The 26592-nt window shown below is 46.1% G+C and overlaps 1 protein-coding gene and 1 pseudogene across 2 annotated transcripts in view; one reads left to right on the top strand and one right to left on the bottom strand.

Annotated features, from left to right (window-relative positions):
- map1ab (microtubule-associated protein 1Ab) overlaps positions 1-25478 on the top strand; it is a gene marked incomplete at both ends in the record, with an annotated part of 96730 nt that extends 71252 nt beyond the window's left edge. The window contains 7 exons of the mRNA XM_083654133.1: positions 10205-10287; positions 11191-11328; positions 11848-15370; positions 15731-20804; positions 21585-23074; positions 23318-23550; positions 25323-25478. Of these exons, the coding sequence (XP_083510259.1) occupies positions 10205-10287; positions 11191-11328; positions 11848-15370; positions 15731-20804; positions 21585-23074; positions 23318-23550; positions 25323-25478 (10697 nt within the window). The remainder of the gene's footprint in view (positions 1-10204; positions 10288-11190; positions 11329-11847; positions 15371-15730; positions 20805-21584; positions 23075-23317; positions 23551-25322) is intronic.
- Positions 497-5943, bottom strand: LOC310793169 (putative E3 ubiquitin-protein ligase DTX2; annotated as a pseudogene). The gene is made up of 4 exons: positions 5854-5943; positions 5485-5697; positions 1331-1472; positions 497-1284 (listed from the first exon to the last, which is right to left on the bottom strand). The product of its transcript is annotated as a putative E3 ubiquitin-protein ligase DTX2 (transcript).
- Positions 25479-26592: the final 1114 nt, after the last annotated feature.

Below are 26592 nucleotides of genomic sequence, written 5' to 3'. Positions count from 1 at the left end.
AATGTCGTAACGATGTCAACATCATCTTTCACATCATAATGCCATCAGTGACGTCAGATGTAGCAGCTGGTCTGGTGGACGACGAGCCGGTGACCCAGCTTGTGAGGGCGACCAGCGATGCAGGTGGGACTACTTTGCCGTCCGGATGTAAGCCAGGTTTCTGTGGTCTGTCCACACGATGAAGGTATGCTTGGTACCCACCCCACGCCACTCCACGAGAGCCAATTCCACTGCCTGAAGCTCACAGTTGCCATTTGTACTCAGTTTCAATGTCCTGGAATACGAGACTAGCAGGAATGTACTGGCCCGTAAACTCAGGTCAACGTGTTAGAATACATTTCCACAGATCGCTTTTACCCTCTGCACCTACAGCGGGGAAGGAGATTGGCTGTGACACCTTGACCTCGACCTAAAATACCTAAAATGCAGTAAGACCGGACCAGAGACGCGGGTGTGAATTCAATGGTTCGTTTTGAAATTGGTCAGGTTCCGGCAGCTAGTCGCTCTGAGCTGCTGCCAGTGGTTTGAGGCAGTCCTCGGTCACGCCCTGAGAGGCCAGCTCCATGATGACGTTGTCCAGGTAGTTGGGGTCAGGGTAGCCATGGCCGGACAGGTTGGTCATCTCAGTCTTGTGGTGGATCTCGTTCCACACCACTGTGTTGGGCACGCCAGTGGTGCTGGACGTCCCCACAGTGAAGATGAGGCGCCGCCTCCATGCCACCTTCAGCAGCTCCAGGACCTTCTTGCCCTTATCATTGTCTGGTAGAAAGCAGGAGCGAGGGAAGCCTCTGCAAGTGTATGGCTGTCCCGGGTTGGGGTGCTCTGGACCTTGTATTCCAGGCGATATGCGGTAGAAGATGCGGATGGTGCCACAGTCTGGGTGACCCGGCAGCGACTGGGCGATGTTATCGATGTTCATGTTGCCTTTGGGCTGGGTGCCGGTCTTCTCTCCGTAGATTGTCTTACACGACGGGCACTGCAGGGATCCGTCCTTGGTTCCGTTGTTGTACATGGCCAGGATGCAGACGATATGTAAGGTGTGTCCACACTTGATGAATTTGCCCACTTTGTCTGGCAAGATGCTCTGACCTCCGTCGTCTGACAACACCGTCTCGTAGCCGGACGGTTTGGACAGATGATCCATACATATTGTACAGTCCTCATCCGGTGCCACAGTCACTTCCTGCATGTAGCGCTGAATCACCTGCTTGGGTCTCTGAGCGGAGGCTGTCCTGCCCAGTCTCACTGAGGCGATGTCTCCCATGGCAGAGTTCACTAGTGGATCTGTTCAACTGGACAGAGATGGAAGGAACACTTAACCCATTGGCACTGGCACAGAGTTGAAAGGTCAACGGAGCTCCAGAGTTGACTACCAGAGGGAGATGGAGTCCAGGAGCTGCCTGAAGACATTCCCCAACAGAGCAGGGTCTCCTGGTGTAGGGCGAGTAGACAGAGGTGGGATGAGCGACAGGCTGAATTAGGCCAACAGAGTTTATTCAGGATTTAGCAGGATCAGGTAACAGACAAACTTACAAGCAAGAGTAAGATGCTATGTAGACTGACTGTTGCTGGCACTACGAGCTGTATCTTATAAGCTTCAATGATGTAACAAATTCAACAGTGACATCATCTGTGACATCATAATGTCACCATCTGTGACATCATAATGCCAACAGTGACATCATCTGTGACATCATAATGCCAACAGTGACATCATCAGGGATGTAGCAGCTATGATGTCACAATAAATAAAGTAAATTCAGTTCAGCAGGAGCCTAGAGACCATTCACACCACAAACGCTCTGTTTTGCTCTGCGCCGGTCACAACTTGTACTGACTTCATGTCAGGCTGCTCGCGGCGCTGTCAAAAATAGACCAGGCTCAGAAGCTATCGCTGCAGGTCGCTGCAGGTCGTGAGCCGCCCGCTCCACGCCACGGCTGGTGTGAACGGTCTAATCTGTTAACAAGGGTGCCGAAATGAAATTGCCTGCGCTTCCAGATGCTTCGCCTTGTGTGTTTGCACCGTATGAAGCTCCAAAACACTCATCACATCATCACTCAGTGCCTTCATTCCTACTTATTTCTGCTATACATAGAATATAACATTTTATGGGAATAGATTTCCAGACTTTGAATTGACCCCCAGTCCCAAAGTTTGATTCAATACGATTATACTACACTGCGTTTGAGTCCGTTTTTTTTTTTACATGTTGTCTTTAAATTCCTTGACCCCTCCTCCTCTGGCTCCCCCGCGCTGCTGTAAATGTGGAACATGCTATGTGGAGCAGTGCAGTGGCTGCTGGCTGGGCCTCAGTCGATCACTGCTCCCTTTTAGTCGCCTTTTAACAGCGCGTTCCCGTTCTGGGAGTTCAGACACGGATATTTATATCAAGCGGGTCAGCTGAGGAAGAGCTGGGATGAGGATGAGGAGCAGCACTGAGTTCTGTCTGAAAGAATGACCTTCCTTCCTCGAGTTACCAACACAGTCAGGCGATGATTGAGAGGGTGTGAAGCGTTCATCTCCCGGGATTCTTTAGTCCACCGACAGAAGCAGAGCACACGTGTCCACATCGCCACTAAGGTTATTTCTGTCCAAAAAAAGGGATCGTTAAAATGTGTGCTCATGGTTTGCCCCGGTGCCCTTTGTGAATGATGCATTATCCAATGTGTCTTTGGATTGTTTTGTCATTATGTACAGAAACGTGTGTGTGTGTGTGTGTGTGTGACCAAATGCAGACATCAGGCCTCATGATGTCTGCAACAATAAACTGCTGCTCGACAAAAAAAGAACCTATATTTTAAAGGGACTACCGTAAATGAAACAGTTGTGGCACATTTCTGGGCCTTATTGTGTGTTTTCTGTGTTGAATATCTTCTTTGTAGGCAGTAGGCACAAACATCCCCTCATTCTGGACTAACTCTCGCACCCCGTCAACATCACGTACCACACCTGCTGGCAACAACCCTCAGACTTCTACTCACTCAATCAGGCTACCACCCCCCCGCCCCCCCTAATTACAGTTATATCTCTAAAGCAAACTTGATCACTGTGCTGGATCTCCAGTACACTGCCTTTAAACTCCTCAATTCCATAACTGCACTACTACTCTACCGTGCTCCCAAGCCACACCCCTCTTTTCTGTCTGACCTATCTGAACTCCTCACCAGAGCTGCCTCTCTTTCCACCCGCCTCCTACTCACTGGGGACTTCCACGTCGACCAACCCAACTGTAACCTAACCTCACATCTGACTTCCTCTCTCCTTGACTGTTTCCGACCTAGTCTGCTCTGCCTCCCTACCCATATCAAACCTTCACCCTCTCTCATTTCCACTCTCTGACCACTTCTGTATCCTCTTCTCTGCCCCGCTGCCCTCACCCCATCACCCCAAAAAAAACGCCCCATCTCTTTCCGTAACATTAAATCTGTCGACCCACTCACTCTCAGTCCATAATGCTCTGCCCTCCCCCCTGACTCCGCCCCCTCCTCTCCTGACGACTATGCCATCACGCTCAACTCCATTCTCTCTGACTCCCTTGACTCCCTGGTCCCCTTGAAAACCACCACAGTCTCATTCACCACCTCCTCCTCCCCCTGGTACACTCTTCAACTCCGCACCATGAAGCAGACCGGCCGTCAACTGGAAAGACTTTACAAAAAATAGTAATAATCACCGTCCACACTGAAGCTTATAAACAACACATCTCCTCCTATACTGTGACGCACTCCAAGCTGCCAAATCCACCCACCCTCGTCAACAGCACCAACAGAAAGCCCTGCACCCTCTTCTCTACTGCCAAGAAACACTGCAACTCCCCTGATCTCTGCAACTCCTTTCTCCACTCCTTCAATAACAAAATCTCCCAAATCAACAGCTCACTGTCTGCTTCCATCACCACCCCCCCCCCCCCCCCCCCCTCACGATCATCTTCCCCCGGCTGACTACACCTCCCCTTCTCTTACTGCTTTCTCCCCCGCTGACTCCGCCTCCAAGACAACCACTGCTCCCTCCAGCCCCTCCATCCCTCCCCACCACTCTGACCAGGGTCTGTCTCCCTGCCCTCTTCAATCAGTCACTATCCCAAGCTCATGCTCCCTCTGTCTACAAACTTACCGCTGTCACCTCACCCCCATCATCATACATAAGATGGCCAAAGTGGCGTCTTGTCTGTCTGTCTGTCTGACTGTCTGTCTGTCTGTCTGGCTGTCTGTCTGTGTGTCTGTGTGTCTGTCTGTCTGACTGTCTGTCTGTCTGTCTGTCTGTCTGCGTTTTTGATCCCACATTGTGAGATTTGTGATGATTTTGATCAGTAATGATGTCACTGATGATGTCACAATGTCTATGACATCATCAGTGAGGTCACTCGAGCACTCGATGACGTCATCAGTTGGCATGCGCACAATTGCTCAACTTCACATCACTGATGACATCACTCACTGATGACATCACAATTGCTCGAGTGACCATCACTGAAAGACCACATCATGGAGTAGCGCAGGTGAGGCCACGCAGCAGCCAAGCTGCGGGCGAGTGCGTATGCTTGACCGCTGTGCTGGCGAGGCCGCGTTAGCAGCCGACCTGGCAATCGAGAATAATCAGAGGCATTAAAGGAGAATTTCGGTTTTTTACACCACGGTCCTCATTTCCAGTTTAGAATATGATGTTTTACTCACCGAAATAGTTTCGCTTCATTTGGATGCCCACGGAAGATTTTGAGCTCCGAGTAGTCTCCTCAAACAGGCTATAACGAGAGCCTGCGGCGAGTGCGGGGCATGCTGCACACACTCTGTAAATGACACTTTTTCGGTCACATCGCGGTTCATTATGGTTGTAAATATAATTATTTAGCTAATAGCTAGAAGCTAAGCTAACACCAACACAACAGTCAACGTAGATCTGCCCCGGATGGGGTTACAGTGTTCATCTTCTTCTGTGGTTTCTCTTCTTACCACACTTCTTCAGAGAAACCACAGAAGAAGAAGATGAGCACTGTAACCGCATCCGGGGCAGATCGGAGCCGACTCTTTTGTTGTTGTTATTTAGTCTATTATTGAGTCTTAAAACTAAAAGGATACACCTTTACTATACTATAGACTGTTCACCTGCCCTGTGCTCTGTCAGTATAGACTGTCCACCTGCCCTGTGCTCTGTCAGTATAGACTGGGCGCCAACTCGGGGCAGAAGAGGAATACAGAATTACAGAAAGATATATCACAGACTACAGTATGGTTTATCTGGCAATTCTCTGTCTAATTGACTCAGCAGTGTGTGAGGACTAGAATGTTCCTTTCAACTGATTATCTGGAGGTGGTTACATACATACATACATACATACATAATGTACATACATACATACAGTTCATACAGTACATACATACATACAGACACACACACATACGCACCCACGCATGCGCGCACACACACACACACACGCACACGCACACCCTAGAAATGCCATCTGAAAACGGGAAGCTCATCATTACTGTCATGATGAGGAATTCTTGGCAGGAAGATCCTTTCACCTTGTTTGTCCCTACGCATTCAACCACCCTGTCCATCATCTGCACCACCAACATCTGGGTGCCGTTCTTGAGAGTACGGTCAGGACCTGCATGTAGGTTCCTAAGCAGCATGATCGGAGCTCCTACTTTCAGTTTGATGTCATGGTCATGCTGAAAAGAAGACCTCTTCTCCATCTAAGCACAAGTTGTTGATGTGTTTGATGTCCTTGTTCAAAGGAGTGTATAGTGCCTTTCAAGTTGTCTTTGTCACCACATCCATTTAGTAGGTTAGGGAATGTCTCAGAAACCAGTCTTCAGATCCATCACCAAGTACCCCGGAGGAATCCTGACCTGAACTTCACTTTCCCTGTGTTGAATTTTGCCTTCCACCAAGTCAATGAAATAGCTGGAGATCTCCTTTTCAGCCTCATCTGTCCTCATGTTGACAAAGGGGAGTTTAAGCAACCATGCTTGGAGCAATGGCAACGGATCGAGACCCACTTTGCTCATGCGGGACTCTATCTATAGCCACCCCCCCCCCCCCGTTGTAGCCCAGCTGCCGACTACGGGAGAAGGAGTAGTTTGAAGTACGCCGAGCCGAAGTTTTAATCGTATTTGGCACTGTCATTCCCTGTATATTCGATTCTATCATTAGTAGTAGTTGTATGGATGAAGAGTATATTTGTTAAATATGTCTCCTAATTTGACCGAATGTCTTCTTTGTTCATAGGCATGTCCCCTGTTGCCAGCAGCACTCAGGAAGAAGTAGCCGTAGTGTTTTGGTGTCACACAGCTTAGTGATATCTGCTTCTGGGACTACAGCAACCCGGATGGAACGCCGTCGCCGTCCTTAAAATGTCACTGTTTAAACTCCCTATTGTTTGTGCTCCTACAGGAGAGGATCGAGGGTTGATACAAGCTTTGACTATTTGAGCACTGCCTCCTCTCTTGACAACTGTCTCATCCGAGGTCATCCATGAAGATATCATCGGTGATGTCATAGAGCAGGCGAGGACACGTAGCGGCCAAGCTGCGTATCTGACCTGCAGTGGGTGAGCTGCAGGGCGGGCGTGTACTGTATACAGATGTGTATACAGATGTGTATACAGATGTGTATACTGATGTGTATACAGATGTGTATACTGATGTGTGTACAGATGTGTATACTGATGTGTATACAGATGTGTATACTGATGTGTATACAGATGTGTATACTGATGTGTATACAGATGTGTATACTGATGTGTATACAGATGTGTATACTGATGTGTATACAGATGTGTATACAGATGTGTGTACAGATGTGTATACTGATGTGTATACAGATGTGTATACAGATGTGTATACTGATGTGTATACAGATGTGTATACAGATGTGTATACTGATTTAAAATCAGTCGTCAGATTATACGAGCAAATAAGTACAAAAAATCTTAAAGCACACCAAAGCACAACCTTTTTTCAGATCCAAACTCCTAAATCTAAACAAAATATTATGTAACACGACATATAAAAGTACCTTGATGCACTAGGGCATCAATATGTGCTATGTATATACTGTAATATGAAATTACCAAATTTCTCTCTATACATATGATCAACTACAGTATGTTTAATCTAGGCTTTTGCCAATTTCCGATCATTTCAAACATCGCAATATTTGCAATAGGCCTATTATATATTTATTATTTATATTCTATTTTTTCAACAGTTTTGCACAGTTTTGCCGAACCTCACTTCACTGCTTCCTGTACATTATTGGTACTGTTCAGAGTGTTGTATCTTGTATGTGCTGCTGCAAAGAGAGAGGTAAAGAAAAGAAGTGAACAGCATATCAATATCTCAGTCCTTTATTTATTCATACTACAGTAATATGTAGCTGAAACAGAACCCCCAACAATGCCCAAAAGGAAGCGACTGCTCCCCAATCTTGAAGCCAAGTGTAAAAAATCGGCTCGAGCCGCAAAGCGCGCCAAACAAACGAGAGTTGAGCATGCGAAGCGCGCAGATTTCTCGTTTGAATTAGAGGAGACTTGGCGCTTTTCCGCCTGCAAGGACTGTCTTCTCGTGATGTTTATTTGCAAAACATCACATAGAACATCATTCTTTTTCCTGAGCCGTAGTACATTTGAAAACAAAATCATGACAATTGAATATTACGGGACCTTTTTTAGCTTTTTGGTATCTGCACCAGTGTCACCTTCACAAAGTCCTGCACAAGAGCTGTACAAGTGCATTAAAGTGAACCGGATCTCGGAGAACTCCAGTCTTGCTCAGACCCTCGGCAGTGTTGTCGCTCTCTGACCCCGCCGGCTGGTACCGACTGTCTTGACAGACTGACTTAGGGTCTTTGTTTGAGTATCACATTGTATCAGCGAGGGCCCTGCAGCAGCTAACACAGTCTCTCTTGTCCTCTCTTTCACCTGAGAAAGCACATCACAGCAGGGCAAAGGGACAGGCTGTCCCTGTGGCAGGGCAAAGGGACAGGCTGTCCCTGTGGCAGGGCAAAGGGACAGGCTGTCCCTGTGGCCCTCCTAGCGCCTTCCTCACTCTTAGCCCTGATGTTGAAACTACAAATTCATAGCGTAGCTAAATGACGCAGCGGTTTGTGTATTCCCCCGGGGGCCGTTTCTATCGATGATGTTGCCCGAGTGTCGTGATGAGAGTTAGCATCTCTCCCTGCTGCCGGGAATATCAAGGCCAACTTGCAATTCATCCCCTCGCCCCTCACCGCTGCTTAGTCATGGCGCCGTGAAACCGGAGGAGTCTGTGTGGGCACATCTGCTCTGCTGACGTCCACGCAGCGGTCAGGCCACTCGGTTTCCCTTCTGGTTGTTTATTTGACAGTAGCGTGGTAACACAGGACAGGTCAGTGTAATATGGATGTCAGTCCGTTGCCATGGCAATGTCAATTGAGGGAGCCACATCCTCCGGCCTGCGTCGGTGATGTTCTCTGAGTGTTTACAGTGTTTGATACAGTCAGTTGATGTGCTGTAACCTGGATCTACATTCACTTGAATGTTTCTTATAAGCATTGCTTGTATTCTCTCAGGCATTTTCATCTTACTTCTCCTTTTGTTGTGCTTTCTGCCGTTGTTGTTGTTGTTGTTGTTGTTGTTGTTTGTCATTTGTCATTGCTGTGGTGTTGAACTGCACAGAGATCACCTGTCAATCAAACAGTGTGGGCGGGACTGTGACGTGTTTTTCCTTGGATTTTCTGGTGATGCAGTTTGAGTTTTAGTACAGTAGGTGGTGCTCCTTTCTTTGTTCAGCCATGGTGGCTATCAGTGCTCATGCTAACTACGCAGTTCTTCTGTTTATTTCAAACAAACTGTTGCTGCTGCCGGAACGTGCTACATCTGACCGGTGAAGCTCCCCCCTGTCGGGTGAAAAGAAACAGCTGGCAACTGCACATGTGTTGGAGGAAGCATGGTGCTAGTCTCAGCTCTCCCCAGACCGGCAGAGGGTGGAGCAGCGACCGGGGCAGCCAATAGGGCTGCATGGAGATAAATTGGCCAATTATAATTGGGGAGAAAATGGGGGGGGGGGGGGGGGGGTGTAGTAGAGGAATTACATGGGTTTAGGTTGAATCATGATTGTGTTATACAGTATCAATCGGTGATAGCAAGTAGCAAAATATGAAATGAAATATGAGAATGTCACAGATGATCACTTATCAAGTCTTGTGGTGATCATGCGGAATAAGAGGAAACTCGCTGTAGAATATACATATTCAATTCACCTGCTTTGTTATCTGCATTGGGCTCACAAGTGCTGCACTGATCACCTTATTTGCATAAAGGATGAATCATTCATTTTTTTATGTATCAAATTAAATGACATCACTTTTAGTATGGATTTTATTTCGACCGTTCATGCTTATCTGTTGAGATGGCCGGCTGAGAGTCATTTACTTTACAGAGGTCTTTCATAGAAAACAGATGTTGACAGCGCAGGTCCTAAAAAAATACACTGCACCGCAAACTCAGGGGAAGCATTCAAGATCCCAGTGGATGGTGGAGTCACAGAGATCGCACTATTATTAGACCTCTCTATTATTAGATGCTGCATTTGTGCTGCTGAAACAAAAGGGAATTAAAAGCTTACCGTCTCCTCTAAATGGATCAAACTGCTGATGCATCATTCTGTTGACTATGCATAATGGCATTATCTTGACCCAGTAATCTGGTGCCTTTTGTGATATTCTTGAAATTCTTGATTGTAACTTGGGTTGTACAGTAAATGGCATATTTATATGGTCATACTGTTTGCTGCCGTTTTGAGGTCAAATAATGGAAAGCTTTTACATCAGTTCTGTTCTATAAGAAGCCTTATTCCAAACTCAACGCTTATTTCAAACTGCAGCCAACAGACATCAGTGACCTATTTCCTATTCCAACTTTTGTTCTTGCGTTGATGCAGAAGTGGGTTGCCTGTCTCTATATAGTGATTGCCCCATATACCACGCAGAATGCAGTATAGTAAATCTCCATGACGCAAAGAGGTTTTCCAGATCAACACTGGACACTGTCCAGCAGGATGTCTTCAAGTCAGACCGCTGAGCATCTGGCCTTGGTCTGAGCCTTGGTCGCTCCTCAACCGACCCGGGCGCAACCTTTGTGTCTAGATGTATTTGGATCTTGTCCTTCAACGCAAAATGTTTACATAAGGATCACACTATTCTTATCATCTTGTGCTGCAGGACAAAGGACTCTCCACCACAGAAGTGATGTCCTAGAGACTGTGGTCCTTGTCAATCCTTCGGAGGATACAGTTGCATCAGAGGTAAGGTAGAAAAGAAAACAAGATCTTGTGAAGTAGCATGCTAAGTTGTATGTAGCCTATGTGGACTTTAGCTTTATCCTTAGTTACTCTTATGCAGTGCATAATTACAAATATGTAAGGTTTATGCAGAGATTTATTCAAGGAAACATGTTAACATGGAGGAGGATCTTACCACCATGATCATCAGCAGAGCTCTCCTCTAGAGCAGTGAGTACACATCTCTGGGGCCTGTACTACGAATGGAGATAAACAGATCCAGGTTGACTTAACCAGACAATCACAATCGAGCTAAACGATCAGCTGGGTCTGTCAATTTAGGATTTCCCTATCTAGCTCTGAGCTCAAGGCTGGCTCCATAGGGTCCCATTGCCGTTTCCCCCCGGAAACGCGGTTTGTTTACCAAAATGCTGCTCGGCTGATCCCTCGTACAATATATATTGAAAAGGTCTTGCATTTAACCTCAGGATTGTATAAGTGGGTGGGGTTTAACACAGGAACAACAAAGAACCTCCGGCCCCTACAGGCGGGGCAAGTCAAAGGCCATTGTCTTAATTTAAATATTCCACCAGGGATTTTAGAAAGACTGGTGGAATTTTTCAATTTGAATTCCCCACATTTGAATCCTGACAATCTTGACGCAGCTGACGTGCCTCTTCCTTTGTCATTGATGTCACTGTTGTCTCTCATTGAACTCCTCTCTCTTTCTCTCCCTTTCTCTCTCGCCCTCTCTCCCTCTCCCTTTCTCTCTCCCACCCTCTCGCTCTCCCTCTCTCTCCCTGTCCCTCTCTCCCTCTCTCTCTCCCTCTCCCTTTCTCTCTCCCTCTCTCTCTCCCTCTCCCTTTCTCTCTCCCTCTCTCTCTCTCCCTCTCCCTCTTCCGCTCTCCCTCTCTCTCACTGTCCCAGATCCAGTCTCTAGTCACAGACTCAGCAGGAAACAAGCTTCTGGTCTTGAGTGGCCAGAGCTCAGATCACGGTGACCTTCTTCTTCAAACTGGGGTTTTCACCTACCAGACTTTTTCACGTATCGTTGCTGATCCTGGGGTAAGTCAAATCTACTCTCTTCTTATATTTTGTGATCTTTTGAAGGAAAGTTATAAATGCACAGATTCATACATGTATGTGAATGGTTTGATGTTGAGTACATGTTAAGGATCTCATTTAATGGTGCTGTAGATATAAAGAGACAAATTTGGCTAGAAATACATAAAATACCTAAAATGTGTAATGAATTGTAACTGGGAGGCACAAAAGGGATTTGCCCTGCACAAAAGAAGATAAAATAGGAGAGCATTCAGGCCCTCCCATTACAATTGAACTTGATAATTCATTTATGTGAATATATTGCACAGTCTTACACAGTGTTTTATATACTTGTAGTCCAACTAGGCACCTATTTTCTGCAGTGTTGTTCATCAAACAACAAATAAATGTTAACATAATAAACACATCCCTATACTTTACTGTTTTATTCCATTATTTTGTAAGCCTTGACAACAGAAATAAACCACATCTATACATCATCACTGACCATGATGTGTCTGGGCATGTTCTTCCCTGCAGGTCAGTGAATTACTGGGCACAGCAGTCCCCAAGCAGCGGGCAACACTTACTGTGTCCTGCCGCGGGGAAGTGGGCTGGAGCTCCCTGGGACAGCAGCAGCACCTACGGGAGTTCCTGGAATACAAACTAAACCCTGAGCCGGTGCTCCCTAAGATGGAGGGCGTCACCGAGTTCACGGAGTACATCTCCGAGACGGTTGACGTGCCTTCACCGTTCGACCTCCTGGAGCCACCCACGTCCGGAGGCTTCCTGAAACTGTCCAAGCCATGTTGCTATATCTTTCCCGGTGGGAGGGGAGACTCCGCTCTCTTTGCTGTGAACGGCTTCAACATTTTGGTGGATGGAGGCTCAGAACGAAGGTCCTGCTTCTGGAAGCTGGTCCGTCACTTGGACCGCATTGACTCGATTCTGCTCACACACATCGGCGCCGACAATCTCCCAGGCATCAATGGGCTTCTTCAGAGGAAGATAGCAGAACAGGAGGAGGAGCAGTCCCAAGGCTCCACCAACTATAGCGAGTGGATGAAGAACCTGATCTCTCCAGAGCTGGGTGTGGTGTTCTTCAACGTACCGGAGAAGCTCCGTATGCCAGAATCAAATCTCAAAGTCAAACGGAGCATTGAGGAGGCCTCGCTCACATTGCAGTACCTTAACAAACTGGGAGTCAAGCCGGAGCCTCTCCATCGAGTGGTCAGCAACACCATTGAGCCCATCACCCTGTTCCACAAGATGGGAGTGGGCAAACTAGACATGTACATCCTGAACCCTGTGAAAGACAGTAAAGAGATGCAGTTTCTAATGCAAAAGTGGGCGGGCAACAGCAAGGCCAAAACTGGCATTGTGCTCCCTAATGGGAAAGAAGGAGAAATATCTGTGCCCTACCTGACATCAGTTACAGCCTTAGTTGTTTGGCTCCCCGCCAACCCTGCGGAAAAGATCGTCAGGGTGCTGTTCCCTGGGAATGCACCACAAAACAAGATCCTAGAGGGGCTGGAGAAATTAAAGCACCTTGACTTCTTGCGCTATCCCGTGGCCACACAAAAGGACATTGCTTCAGGTGCTCCTCCCTCCGTCGTAAAACAGACAAAGTTAAAACAAAGGACAGACAGCAAAGAAAGCCTCAAATCCTCCCCCAAGACGACTACAAAAGCCCCAAAGAAAGAAACTGATGGACAAGATGACGTGTCAGTGGCCACAGAGGCAAAGAGTGATTCTGTAAAGGAAAATAAGGTTGAGAAAAAGGAAGAGAGAAAGACTGTTAAGACTCCAAAATCCAAGGCCGATCTGCCAGAAAAGAAAAAACTTGTCAAAGAAAAATCCTTAAAAAAGCACTCCAAGGAGCGGGTGTCAAAAATGGATGAGAAAAAAGACAAGGAAAAGAAAGAGATCAAGAAAGTAAAGAAAGATGACTCAGCTAAACAAGATGAGAAGAAGGATGGAAAGTCCAAAGAGGACAAGAAGAAGGACGCATCCAAACCTGAGCTAAGAAAGATTACAAAGCCTGACCTAAAACCCCTGACACCAGAGGTCAGAAAGACGCTACATAAAGCTAAAGTGTCAAGTAAAGCCAAGGCTGGCAAAGTAAAAACAGGCAAGGCAGTGCCTGCTCAACCCAAACCAGAGGAACCAACACCCAAAACTACTCAGCCAGAACCAGTAGAGAATGGAGCTGTTGAGGACATATCTGCCTTCTCCACACCAGAAGACCTCACCAAGGAGTATGAGGAAATGAAACAAGCTGAAGTTGTAGCTGTGTCCTCAGAGCCACTTGGCAGTACTGAGGTTGCATCAGAGCCAATGTCACAAATCCTTACTCAAGAGGAGGAGAAAGCACAAGAAACCGTAAAAGAGATTCCACCCTGCACAAAGTCTCCTGAAAAGGAGGTGTCAGAAGTGAAAGCTCAAGGTGAGGCTGGACATGAACAGGAGGTAGCATTAGAGGTAGAAGAGGCTGAAAAATTTGAGGATGAGGGAGCAGCCATTGATGATGAAGAGGAGGAAGAGGAGGAGGAGGCAGAACCTGCTGAAAGGAACACGGTAGAGGAAGAGGAGGATATGGGGATAGGAGAAGAGGAAGATGAACCAAAATGGAAGGAGGCAAAAGACAACGGGCTTGATAGGAAACATGAGGTGGAAGAAATGGAGAAAACAGAAAATCTCTCAGCTAAGGTTGAAACAACAGAGGAGTTAAAAATGACTCCACCCAAAGAGGAGGAGGAAGAGGAGGTTGTGGAAAAAGCTGAACTGGAGGAGGTAGAAGATTTAGACGTAATAGCAGATGAAGAGATCAAAGTCAAACCTGGAGATGCTGCAGAAGAACAAAAGGCCCAGGTCATGGAAAGCAAAGCCACTGAACTTGTGACTATGGCCAAAGACGAGGAAGATGAGGAGGAAGGCTACCTGTCACATGTGGGAGGGGCTACAGCTCCCATAACCTCAGTAGCTCAAGGAGCCGTTGCAGCAGAACCCATCTCCTACATCCAAGACGAGACCATTCCTGGCTACTCCGAGACAGAACAGACTATCTCTGATGAGGAGATTCACGAGGAGGCAGAGGACAGGATACCACACCTTCAGTATGATGTCGGCACATATGACATCTCCGTTCCAGATCAGACAGGCTCGTTTGTAAACATCCACGGCATGAGGGAGATGCAAGCTGCAGCTATGTCAGATAAAGGTTTTATATCAGGTGTACAGGAGCAAGTATCTGTGTTCACCAACATCATTGCTGCACCTTTGGCAGAAGAAGAGCATGTGTCCTCTGCTACATCTATCACAGAGTATGACAAATTGTCCTCCTTCCCCACCTCTATTGCTGAAGATCAGTCTGTGGCATCTGTCACAGCACCTCAGACTGAAGAAACAGACAAAAGCACTTTGGGTATAGATACTGTAAACACTGTTCCCCAGTCAACGCCAACCATCTCACCATCTTCCTCTTTAGAGGATGATAAGTGCTTCAAGTCTCAATCTGATGACTTGCAGCTTGCTGCCGCCAAAGTGCAGACAGGGGCTAAGGTTCCTGATGCTCATGATGAAGAGGAAGAGGAAGAAGAGGAAGATGAAGACCAAACTCCTAATGTTGACATTTCACTTGAAAAAATCCAAGAGGGCTATGCTAAAGAGAAAGATATTGAAAAGCTCGTCGGCTCAGTGTCTCCAGTTTCAACATCTATCGAGGAAACCAAACCACTCTACCCACTTGTTGAAGAGGAGCATATAGATACCGGTGCACCAAAAGATATCTCATCTGTTGTGCCCACCAAGCCTTTTGGAGCAGACTCAATAACTTCAGAGAGTGAAGAGCGTTGCTTCAGTCCGGATGATAGCACTGTGAAAATGGCCTCCCCTGCACAGTCTGGACCTCCTAGTGCAGCCCATTCTCCACTTCGTCAGTCACCAGTGGAAGAGAAGATGAGGGGCTTCCCTGAATTAGAGCCACAAAAACAAGAGGAGGTCCCTGATGTCCTCACCAAAGCCGAAGACAAAACTAAAAAGAAAGACGAAGCAGAAATAGATAGTAAGACACCAAAAGTTGTTGACGAACAGAAAGCTCAGCATGCAGTATCAATGGATAAACACTTTGATCTACTACTAGCACTGATGAAAGAGACAGAAGAAGATGAAGATGAACAAAAACAAAAGTTGCCTCTTGCTGCTGCACCTGTAATGGGAAAAGTTGAAGCATCCATGTTAGAGAAGGATTCTCTCACCGAGGACATTTCTAGTGAGAGAGTATTATCTGGACACAGTGATGAAGAAATTGATGATGGCTGTCAAGAGAAAGGACCCAAAGTGCCTGAGAGGGAGAGTCGTTTCCTGGATGACGATGATGATGACAAGGGAGATGATGATGATGATCATGATGATAAATCTGCAGTTAAAGCTGTCAAGGAGGAACAGGGAAAAGAGGCAGCAAAGGATGGCACTTCCGATGTCAAACAAATCAAGGATGAGCAAAAAGATCCTACACAGGATGATACTTCTGATATTAGAGCCACTAAAGACGAGCAGAAAGAGATTGAAAAAGACCATATCCCTGATATCCAGCTTATCAAAGGAGAAGGAATGGAGAAGGATACTCCTGATATCAAACAAATCGACGATGAAAAGAAGCAGGAAGATACCATACAAGAGGACGGTTTTGACATCAAGCCCAAAGATGACACAAAGGCGAAAGAGATGAAAAAGGATGACGTGTCTGATATTATTGAGGAAGGGAAGAAAGAGACAGAAAAGGATGATACTTTTGACATTAGAGGTATCAAGGATGAGGAGATTGTAAAGGACCATAGTACTGATATCAAAGCCATTAAAGATGAAGTGGAGAAAGAGGAAAAGAAAGATGATCTGCCCATTATTAAGCCCATTAAGGAGGAGGAAAAGGAGCTAGAAAAGGATGCTACTTCTGCTACCAAGCCCATCAAGGATGAGCAGGGCAAAGAGAAAGAGATGGATGATACCTCTATTGCTAAACCCACCAAAGAAAAACCCGCCATGGAAGAAGAAAAGGAGCAAGAGACGAGTAAAGATGCTAAATCTACTATTACATTGACCAAGGTGGAGGAAAAGGATATGACGATGAGTAAAGATGAGATTTCCACCGTCAAACCAACCACGGAAGGAGAAAAGGAGGAAAAGACAAGTAAAGATACAAAGCTAGAGGAGGATATAACGACAAGTAAGGAAGACACTTCTGCTGCCAAACCAACCATAGGAGACGAAAAGGAGCCAGACGCAGGTAAAGATGATACTTCTGCTATCAAACTCTCATGCAAGGAAGATACTTCTTCTGTCACACCAACAAAGGTAGAGGCAAAAGAGACATTTAAGGATAATGCTTCTGCTGTGAAACCAGTCATGGATGTAGAAAAGGAGCAAGATGTCAAACCACCCAAGGAAGATGAAATGACCGCTATGGATGATACTTTTCTTTCTAAACCCACCATGCAAGAAGAAAGTAAAGATTATATTTGTGTTGGCAAATCAACAACAGATGAGGCAAAGGAGAAAGCTGATATCAAACCCATCAAGGAGGAAAAAGATACAATAATAACAAATATTTCTGATTTACTTCTAAAAGGCATCACAGACGATGAGAAGAAGGTAGAGTTGGATGAAGTTACAACATCTGATGTAAAAGCCCTCAAGGAGGAGAAAGAGACAGCAAAAGATGATAGTGTTATTAAACAGGTGAAGGATGAAGAAGAGGCGATAGAAAAGAGTGATATTTCCACCAAGGATCAGAAGGAAAAAGAGACACTAAAAGATAGCACTTCTATCAAAGCTGTGGAGGATGAAGAGAAAGAGGTGCAAAAAAGTGATATTTCTGATATTAAACAGATAAAGGGGCAGGAGGCTAAAGAGTTGGAAAAGGGCACATATGAAAAGAAAGATGATGATATTGAAATGGATGTCAAGAAAAAAGAGAAAGAAACCGATGATGATTCTGTCCATGCTGAGCATACCGAGGCAGAGGCGAAAGAGCATAAACTTGAAACTATCAAGGATGAAGACAAAGTCAAACAGGACAGTTATGAGCCTGAATCAATCAAAGATGTGGAGAAGGGAGAGCCTAAGGAGGTGTGCGTGCCAACCCAACACGTGCCTGAAACCAAGACGGAGGATAAAAAAGAAGTAGATCATCCTGTGGCTGAGCTCGTGAAAGAGCAGAAGACCGAAAAGGATCATATCTGTGAGGCCGGTGCTGCTAAGGATATAGATGAAGATGCTTCTGGTGGTAAGATTACGGAAGTACAGAAAATGCAGCAAAGCCTTGAAGATACTTCTGTGACTGTTTCAAGTGAAGACAAGAACAAAGTGGAAGAGGACATTAGTGTAGCACTGCACCATGCTGAGGAGAAGAAAGAACAAGTGAAGGATGAAGAGGGAAATGTTATCATCAGTCAAGAAGAGAAGATGGAGAAAGAAAAAGACGACACCCATGTTGCGGAATTGACTAAAGAACAGAAGATGGAGAAAGAACAAGAAAAAGAATACACTTATGGCATTGAAGATATCAAAGATGACAAGGTAAAGAAAGAGGAGGAAGAAATGTCTGAAGGTGAAACTGCGAAAGAAAAAATGCTTAAAGAAAAGGATATTGTTGACACCAAAGACGAGAAATGGGAGAGAGAGGAATTGCAAGAGAAAGACCTGAACAAAGCCATCAAACAAACTGCACAAACGATATCAGGAGAAGCAGTGGTGGCATCTAAGTCAGAGTACAAGTCTGGATTTCTGGTTCAGTCCTCTGATGACGACAGGGAAGAAGATGAGGAGGAGGACATGTGTATGGGAGGAGCAGGCTCCAGACCTTTGTCAGTGGAGCCTAGAAAATCAGAACATGACATCACCTCTGCAGGCCTTCCCTCAACTCAAACTTCACAGAAGGTGCCTAGTGATCAAACTAAAGAGGGCACGATGCAGGAGCCTTCTCTTGATGAAGACATCAAAGGGTTAGGAAAAGAAGAACACAGACTTTTACCAGAAGCAGACAAGACTGTTGCAACAACTGAAACCATGTCTGCACCCCTTGCCATGCCAGAGACATCATTTACCACTGCTACATCAAAGGAGGAGCCAACCTCTATTGGAATTATTTCTAAAGAAGAACCGACTGACAGTCAACCCAGGAGGTGCACGCTTCCAAGCACTGAGAGCCAACCCAGTGTGGAGGAAGCACCCCAACTAGAGAAACAGATCCCAGCTCAGCCAAGCTCAGTACTTACTCCTGAAGAAACAAGCTCAGTACTTACTCCTGAACTTACTCCTGAAGAGAAACATAAGCAGGATGAGAAACCAGGCAAGGAAGCAGAGAGGGAAATGGAAGGAGAACGAGAGGTGGCTTCTCCAGGATTATCACAACGTTGTTCGTATTTTACGTTGGACAAAGATTCTGAGAACATTTCTGGCCATGCTGATGCTGTAAAATCAGACAGTGCGACTGCAAAAGTGGAGGGTGTTGCCTCAGAGAAAGAGATGGCCAGTGGAAGCCAACAAGAGGAAAAGCAAAGCTTTGGTCCATCCAAGTATGATCCATATGAAAAGCCTATCTCAAAAGATCATGATTCAGACTCCAGAGAAGAAAGTGCAGCTTCCCTAAGTTTTGATCGTGCCTCTGACATTGGCATTGATGATAACAGGAGAGCTAGCCCGACAGAGTCTGCTGAAGCCATGTTCCCCCTGGATGAGCTATTGATCAAAGAAGAGCCCCTGTCCTTCAGTAGAGTTGACTACAGCCCAGTGTCTCTTACAGAGAGTGAAAGAAGCAGCCATCACAGTCAAAGCGCCTCCCCTAAATTTGAAGACAGAGAGAAAGGCCAAGAGGAAGAGAGTGAGAGAGAAGAAAGACCAGATACACCTTATGTTGAAAAAAGCTTTACATCCATAGATGTGCAGGACAACAAAATGGCCCAAGCTGCTGAGTCCTGTTCTTATGCCTTCAGTCTCAAAGAGGACAAACCTGAAAAATCAGAGAAAGAGAAAGAGGGTATGAAGGGGAGCACTTCATCAGCCCCTCAAACAGGGGCTGTAGGAGATGATGTTACAGATAAGGTTTCTACCAGTATAGATATGCATGCATCAATAAGACAGGAAACACCATCTCCTTCTTGGAGCCAATCAGACCTTGGCACCCAGGCAACTACTTCCATGCCTTTTGAAGACTTCACAGAGAAGAAAACCACAGAGAAGGAGAAGGAAAAATCATCTGCTGAGTCATTGAAAGAAAAGATGGAAACCTCTGACACCGAAAGAGATGGATCTCCCTCTGGTCGGTACTCGCCAGCGGAGAAAGACATGAACCAGCGTGCTTCACCTTGTGAGAAAGAGGGAACGGCCAGTGATTCAACAGCTGCCCCTGCTGCCACACTTTCAGCACATCACATAGATGACAATGTCCTCGCATCTGACAATAGCCAAATTAGTAGCTCTGTCACTTGTAAATCTATGCTAGACTTTCCAGAAAGAAAAGATAGCATGGTAGATAAAAGGTTACTTGTTGAGGGGGAAGATTTTGATGATGAGGATGAAGATGAGGAGGAGGAAGAGGAGGAGGAGGAAGAAGAGGAAGATGAGGTCAGTGATGTGGATATGGAGAAAGGTGCTAGAGAGCAATCTGAAAAAGAAATGTGCCGACATAGCTCTGGGGATACTGCCACCACTAGGTTAGTAGAGACAGAGGACTCAAATAAAAAGTCTCAGTCACCTGAATCAAGCCCTCTTAAATATGAGAAAACCTCTAGACCTGCAGCTGATGATGCATCCACTTCCAAAGTCATTGAGACAGATAAGCAGGGCTTGGATGAGAAATCTCCTGAAACGAGGCCTCTCAAAAAGGAAAACACAGATGAAGCTACAGCTAATGAGAGAACTCCATCCAAGGTTCCTGAGACAAAGAGTGAAGATGTAGACAAAAAGACTCCATCGCCTGAACCAAGTCCTCTAAAAATGGATGAAATCGGTTTCACTACATCCGATGGTACAACCTCCCCAAAGCTTCCTGAAACAAAGAAAGTAGAAGACACAGACATTAAGCATTTGTCAACTGAACCCACTCCTCCAAAAAAGGTGTCATCTGCTGAGGATGCCGCCTCCTCTGAAGTGCTCAAGTCAAAAGAAGATGAAGACAAAGTGCCTCTATCACCAGAGCCAACCTTTTTGACAAAAGAAGAACCAATTGCCACAAGCAGCCCACCAGACCATGCAGAGCCCAAGCCTATAGCCAGTGCCTCCCCGCTGCCAACAGGCAGCTATGCCGATATCGGACAGAGCGGATCTGGAGAATGTCCCTCAGAGTCTGAGCATTCTTACAGTGAGGACAGCCTAGTAGAAAGAAAAGAAGAAACCCTGGTGTCCTCCGACATCTCCAAACTATCCAAGTTATGTGACGATAAATGTTACAGACAAGGAGACACTGAAGTAGAAAGGCCGACGCTAAGTCCAGATGAGAGGCAAACGCAACATATCACTACAAAACCTAAGGAAGCTGCCTCATCACCTTGCACATACACCACCATGACATACTCTTCCTTGACATACTCCTCACACAGTTACTCTTCATCAGCCTCGGCTCCTATCCCAGCTCCTGTCAAAAACGAGCCACCTTCATTCATAGAGTCTACAAGCACTGGAGGGCTTCAGACAGACGAGTACATGGAAGTGACCACGAAACCTGCAACAACTGCTTCTAGTCTGTCAAAACTGTCTTCGCCTAGTCAGTCTGAGACAAAACTACCACCTCCAGTCTTGTCTGCCACTGCCAAAGAGATTGTGGAATGTGATGGTTCTACACTCCCTGAAATGGACAAGAAGAGCTCTGATAGTTTTCATGCACTAGAAACTACGGATATGACTTCAGTTGCAGCACCATTTCTACAAAGTACCCAACCAGTAAAGCCAACAGAGAGTTTCTCCACATCAGGGGCTCCGTTTGACATTTCTTCCCCGCAAATCACTGAATCTTCTGACAGAGGGTCCCAAGGGCCAGCACAACACAAGGAGCCTGATGCATGTGAGAAGCAGGACAGTACCCGACCATGTCTTATTGGATGTCAAAGCACCACAATGGCTGAGCGAAAAGAGACAGTTTCAGAGTCATATGTAGTAGAAAGCACCATGCACACTACAGAGACAAAGACAGTTACTATAACCTCTACTACTATGGTATCTCAGCCTGAAGTGGTGACAGAAACAACACAGCAGACAGCCTCTGCTACCCCATTGTGTGTTAGCTCTAAAGACGCTCTCAGTGGAGCAACCAAAACCTCATGTGCCATAACAGAGGAGAAAGAGACAAAGGAGGAGAGGCTAGAGTTTAGGGAGGAAAAGAAAGATGGAGAGATCAAACCCCTGAAGGAGGAGGCCACGGTGTCGGAAAAAGAACCTAAGGAAAGGGATGAAAAGACAGAGGTTGTTAAAGAAGACATTGAAGTCAAGGGGAAAATAGAAGAAAAGACATTGGAGGGAGAGACATGTAAAGAGAGCAAAGGAGAGGAGAAGAAAGCTACAGCTGATCCAAAGACGAGTGAAAGAGTAGAGGAGAAAATGTTGGAGAAGCCACCAGACAGAATGGAGGTAAGGAGAAAGAGTAGCATATCCGATTGGGAACTCCTACAGAGGCCTGAAGGCTGCCCAAGTGCCCCTCCTCCAGGTTATGGTGATGATGATGGTGGTGGTGATGATGATGATGATGATTTGGAAGCAATGGAATGGATGACCACTGCCCATGGTACCTCTCTATCCTCCAAAAAAGATACCTACCAATCAGAGGCATCTAGCAAAGCAGGTGGACAGTCTGAACGCCCCTCTGACTTGTACACAGGAGCCACCTCCTCCTCTTTCTCCCCTCCAGGATACTCCTCTTGTGAATACAAACATCGCAAAGGAGAACTTTCTCCATCCTTCATCAACCCCAGCCCCCATCTGCTCTCCAGTGATGAGGGTGAGGAGGACGGACGTAGTGACCACTCCCTGGAAGGGGATGAGGATGATCGTGAGCAACACTCTGTGAAAAGGAGGTCACACAAGCAGAGGCATCACCATACTCCGAGTCAAACTGGAGATGCCGGACAGGGGCCACAGCAGTTGCCTGGTCCCATGTCTACTGGGCTGACTGTGACATTAGCTGGAGAAGAGACGCCACCAACATCCGCAAGCGAATCGTTGCCTTCACAGTCAGATTCTGACGTCCCTCCAGAAACGGAGGAATGCCCGTCCATAACAGCCGAAGGAAATTTGGACTCAGATGAAGATGCTGAACATCTGCCAGTGGACAAACTGTCTGCTCCTGGAGCCGGTGGGGGCCACCATCCCTCATCACCTCGGTCAACCGAGAAGACACACGACCCTCTTCCCACACCAATGAAGGACCCTCTTCCCCACCTTCCCCACCCGGATGTGTGCATGGTAGACCCAGAGGCTCTTATCAATGACCTTAGCAGCACAGACAAACCTCTCAAGAAGGAGCACAAGACCACCAAGGTCCTTAGAAAGGGCAAACCCAAATCAGCTTCCCCTGCTCGGAAGGGGGAAGTCAGGAAGAGATCCTCCACTCCAGTGAAGCAGACGTCTAAGGACTCTGCCTCACCCCGTTCAGCCTCTCTGAAGAGGAAAGACACGGAGAGAAGCTCCAGGCTGATTAAGATGTCTGAGACCCATGAATCTAGGAGTGAGATCCACCACCCTGGGAAAGGCTTGGTCAATGGTATCAAAAGCAGTTCAGGTGCGTTAATATCTTGAGACTTTTCTACGTCCTAGAGAAAGATATTGTGATACTATGTCTATACAGTATATTTCATAAATATGACATTAACATTATTTTTAAATGCTATGGGCTTCTTTAAAGTCCTTGTATCAGATTCAATCAAATTTAAATGTACAGTATAATTTGTTAATTGGAAAAGATCATCCAATTAAGTCACTTTCTTAGACACTAACACTGGTTTCTATCCTGGTTCTGTTCCAGGTAACAACTCTCAGAAAACTACTTCAGCCGTCCCCCCTGGGCCACCCATCTATGTGGACCTGGCCTATGTGCCCAACCACTGCAGTGCCAAGAACGTGGACCAGGAGTTCTTCAAGAGAGTGCGGGCTTCTTACTACGTGGTGAGCGGGAACGACCCGGGCAGTGGAGAGCCCAGCCGCGCAGTCTTGGATGCCCTGTTGGAGGGCAAGGCTCAATGGGGCTCCAATTTACAGGTAGTTAGTTCCTTAGCTATCCACCTGTCTGTCTTTGCCACCATTTCTCATGTTTTCTGCATGCAAATGTGTTCATTTGTCATGCTCTCCACATTTGTAAAATGGTAAATGGACTGCATTTATATAGCGCTTTTATCCAAAGCGCTTTACAATGTGCCTACATTCACCCATTCACACACTGAAGGCGGCGGGCTGCCACGCAGGGTGCTGGCACAGCCATCGGGAGCAATTCAGGGTTCAGTGTCTTGCCCAAGGACACTTCGACATGTGGACTGGAGGAGCCGGGGATCGAACCACCAACCTTCTGATTAGTGGACGACCCGCTCTACCTCCTGAGCCACAGCCGCCCCCAAATGGCACCATTTGTGTCATATACATCCTACTACTACAGTATAAGAATGAGAAGTGTCTGTGTGAGTGAGTGAGCAGCCATGCCATTACGTACAATCGGGCTGTAAAATTACACAGGAAGTGTCAAGATTTGGCCAACTAAATGGGTAAAAATGGCTAATTAGTGGCCAAAATGCCCCAACACAGGTTCAGCACCATGGAGGGCTCCAGAGTTGGGCGCAGTTTGAATCAGCCAGTGAACTCTGGAGCAGCACGCAGGTGAGCTGAGTTGTAATCAGCCACTGAAGAGCACTATGAAACCCCTCTGGGGAGAGAGAGGAGAGGCCGCATGCCAACTCTGTGAGCGAGGCCTGACTAAATGGCCAGTCACACAGGGACGGGTATTCTGCTAATACAGACAAGAAGAAGAAGTAGAAAATGTGTGAGGTACACATCTCTGTTCATGCAAACAGCTCGCTCCTTCAAGCAGTTAGTGTGAATAAAGCATATAAAGGGTGATTTAAATGTTGTAATGGGTAAGATGCATGAATTAAATGACTTTGACCTCCTGAGATTGTGCAATACAATGTCTAGAGTTGACCGACAATGATGTGATAAAGGGGCAGAAAACTGGGGGCAATAGCATGATCCTCCCACACGTTATGCCCTGCCGCTGAAACTCCTCACTGTCAGGTGAAAAGAAGTGGCTGGTGACTGCACATATATCGGAGGAAGCATGTGCATTAGTCTAGAACTCTCCCCAGCCGCCAAAAATTTGGTAAGAACTGAGTGATGCTATGAAGTTAGTATAGACCAAGACCTGTGTGGAACATTTCACCACCTTGCTGAATCCTCTCACCTAGCCATTAAATGGATTCCTGGTAGACCAATTCTAAACATCTATTTGGTATTTTGGTGAGCTTGATATGATATTTAGATATGATGACTTTTACATGTTTTTCTGTCTGATTTCAAATGACTGTGCAGTAGGAAGAAATAATAACGTTGTAATGTGAGGCGTTTTGGTAGTGAATTTATCTCTGCCCCAAAAGTACCCAGATGGCTCTTATGTATCTGTAATTTCATTGTTGTGTCAGTTACAAGCTCTCTGCTCATTTACCGTATTCACTCATCCAAAGCCTTTGTCAATTCAAACCAGTTGTCACTGACAGCTGTTTGACAAGGAGTTTTACAACATTATGCCAATGTTTCCTCCAAGAGACATTGTGATCAATTTTGATGACTCAACCAGCTGTGACATTTGCTGTTCCATAATGGTGACGTTATTCACAGTGATTTCCATGTCTGTCACTTGAAACTTGGGCAAGGCTCTGGTTACCACGGTTACCATAACGTTCTGGTTACCACGGTTACCATAACGTTCTGTAAATGTTTCTCTCTCCACGCTCTCCCCTCCCGTTTCTTTCTCTGCTCGTTTCTAGGTGACTCTGATTCCCACCCACGACACGGAGGTGACCAGAGACTGGTATCAGCAGACCCACGAGAAGCAGCAAGATCTCAACATCATGGTGCTGGCCTCCAGCAGCACCGTCGTCATGCAGGACGAGTCCTTCTCCGCCTGCAAGATCGAGTTCTGAGCTTCATAAGCCCCTCCCACGCTCCCCCTCCCTGTCATCTGTTCACACTGGAGGTACAGCGGGGGTGTGCGGTACTCTCGGCTGCTTCAAAGCTTCTCGCTCTCTCATGATACCCATCTCCATTGCATTTGATGCAGTCCTCAATATACTCGATTCTGTCAGCTGAAATCAAAGTAAAAAATGGGGCTCGTGCTTTGTGTGACAGTGGGGTTGTCATGAAAATAAGACCATACTGTAAGTTTGTGTTTGCCTTCTGGACTGAGTTGTACAAGCCATATTATGGTTTGGAACTTTGGACACAGTCAGAGAAATCTGTTTTTTTCCCAAGTGTCTGCCCTAACACATTTCTTATACTAGCACTAATAATTGTAGCAAAAATTGGATGGGTGTTAGAGACAGCACTTTGTCTTTGATAATAGACATTTTCAACAATGATATAATCACACTTAACATCATACTTTGCCTCACATCTAACAGACAAGTGGACAAAATTTCCCCAAAAATGCATTAAATGCATAATGGCACAATTTATCTTTAGCATTAGTGGGGAGTACTTCACACCATCACACCAAATTATAATTTGGAAGAAAAGAGGAAAAACTCTGAAATAATTAAATTAAATACTCCTTCAAAGCAAAGTGGCAAATGTGTAATCCAAAGGGCCAAAACAAGTGCCAAAACACTTTCAACATAAAACCCCGTGTTCGTTAACTCTCCAAAAATATCTCCTGAATTGACCAATGATGAACAGCTTGTTGATCTTTAGATTATATGCACAGTGTTTTAAGATGGGTATTATTGTTTCTGAACTTGGTGGCTTTATTTCCATGAGCTGTAGCTCACTGCACACAAAGAGACAGGATAGCATTGTGCTCATGCTACACAGCAGTGTCTGGGTTCACTCAGATCCATTGAGGTGACATAGGAAGGATCGATCTTCGTCATTTGTCGTGACGTTTGAGGAGGTGCCCGAGGTCGGCACTCTTCAAGAACTAGCATCTCTGAAATCTTTCTTCTTGGCTTTCACAGCTTAGCTGATGCATGATGCTTGCATTTTAGCTCGCACTCTTTCCTCCAACAGAAAAAAGAGAGTTGCATAGGGTTAAAACCATTT

The sequence above is a fragment of the Poromitra crassiceps genome, assembly GCF_964638095.1.
Source record: "Poromitra crassiceps genome assembly, chromosome: 18".
NCBI classification, from domain to species: Eukaryota; Metazoa; Chordata; class Actinopteri; order Beryciformes; family Melamphaidae; genus Poromitra; species Poromitra crassiceps.
This window is presented reverse-complemented; position numbering and strand designations above follow the sequence as displayed.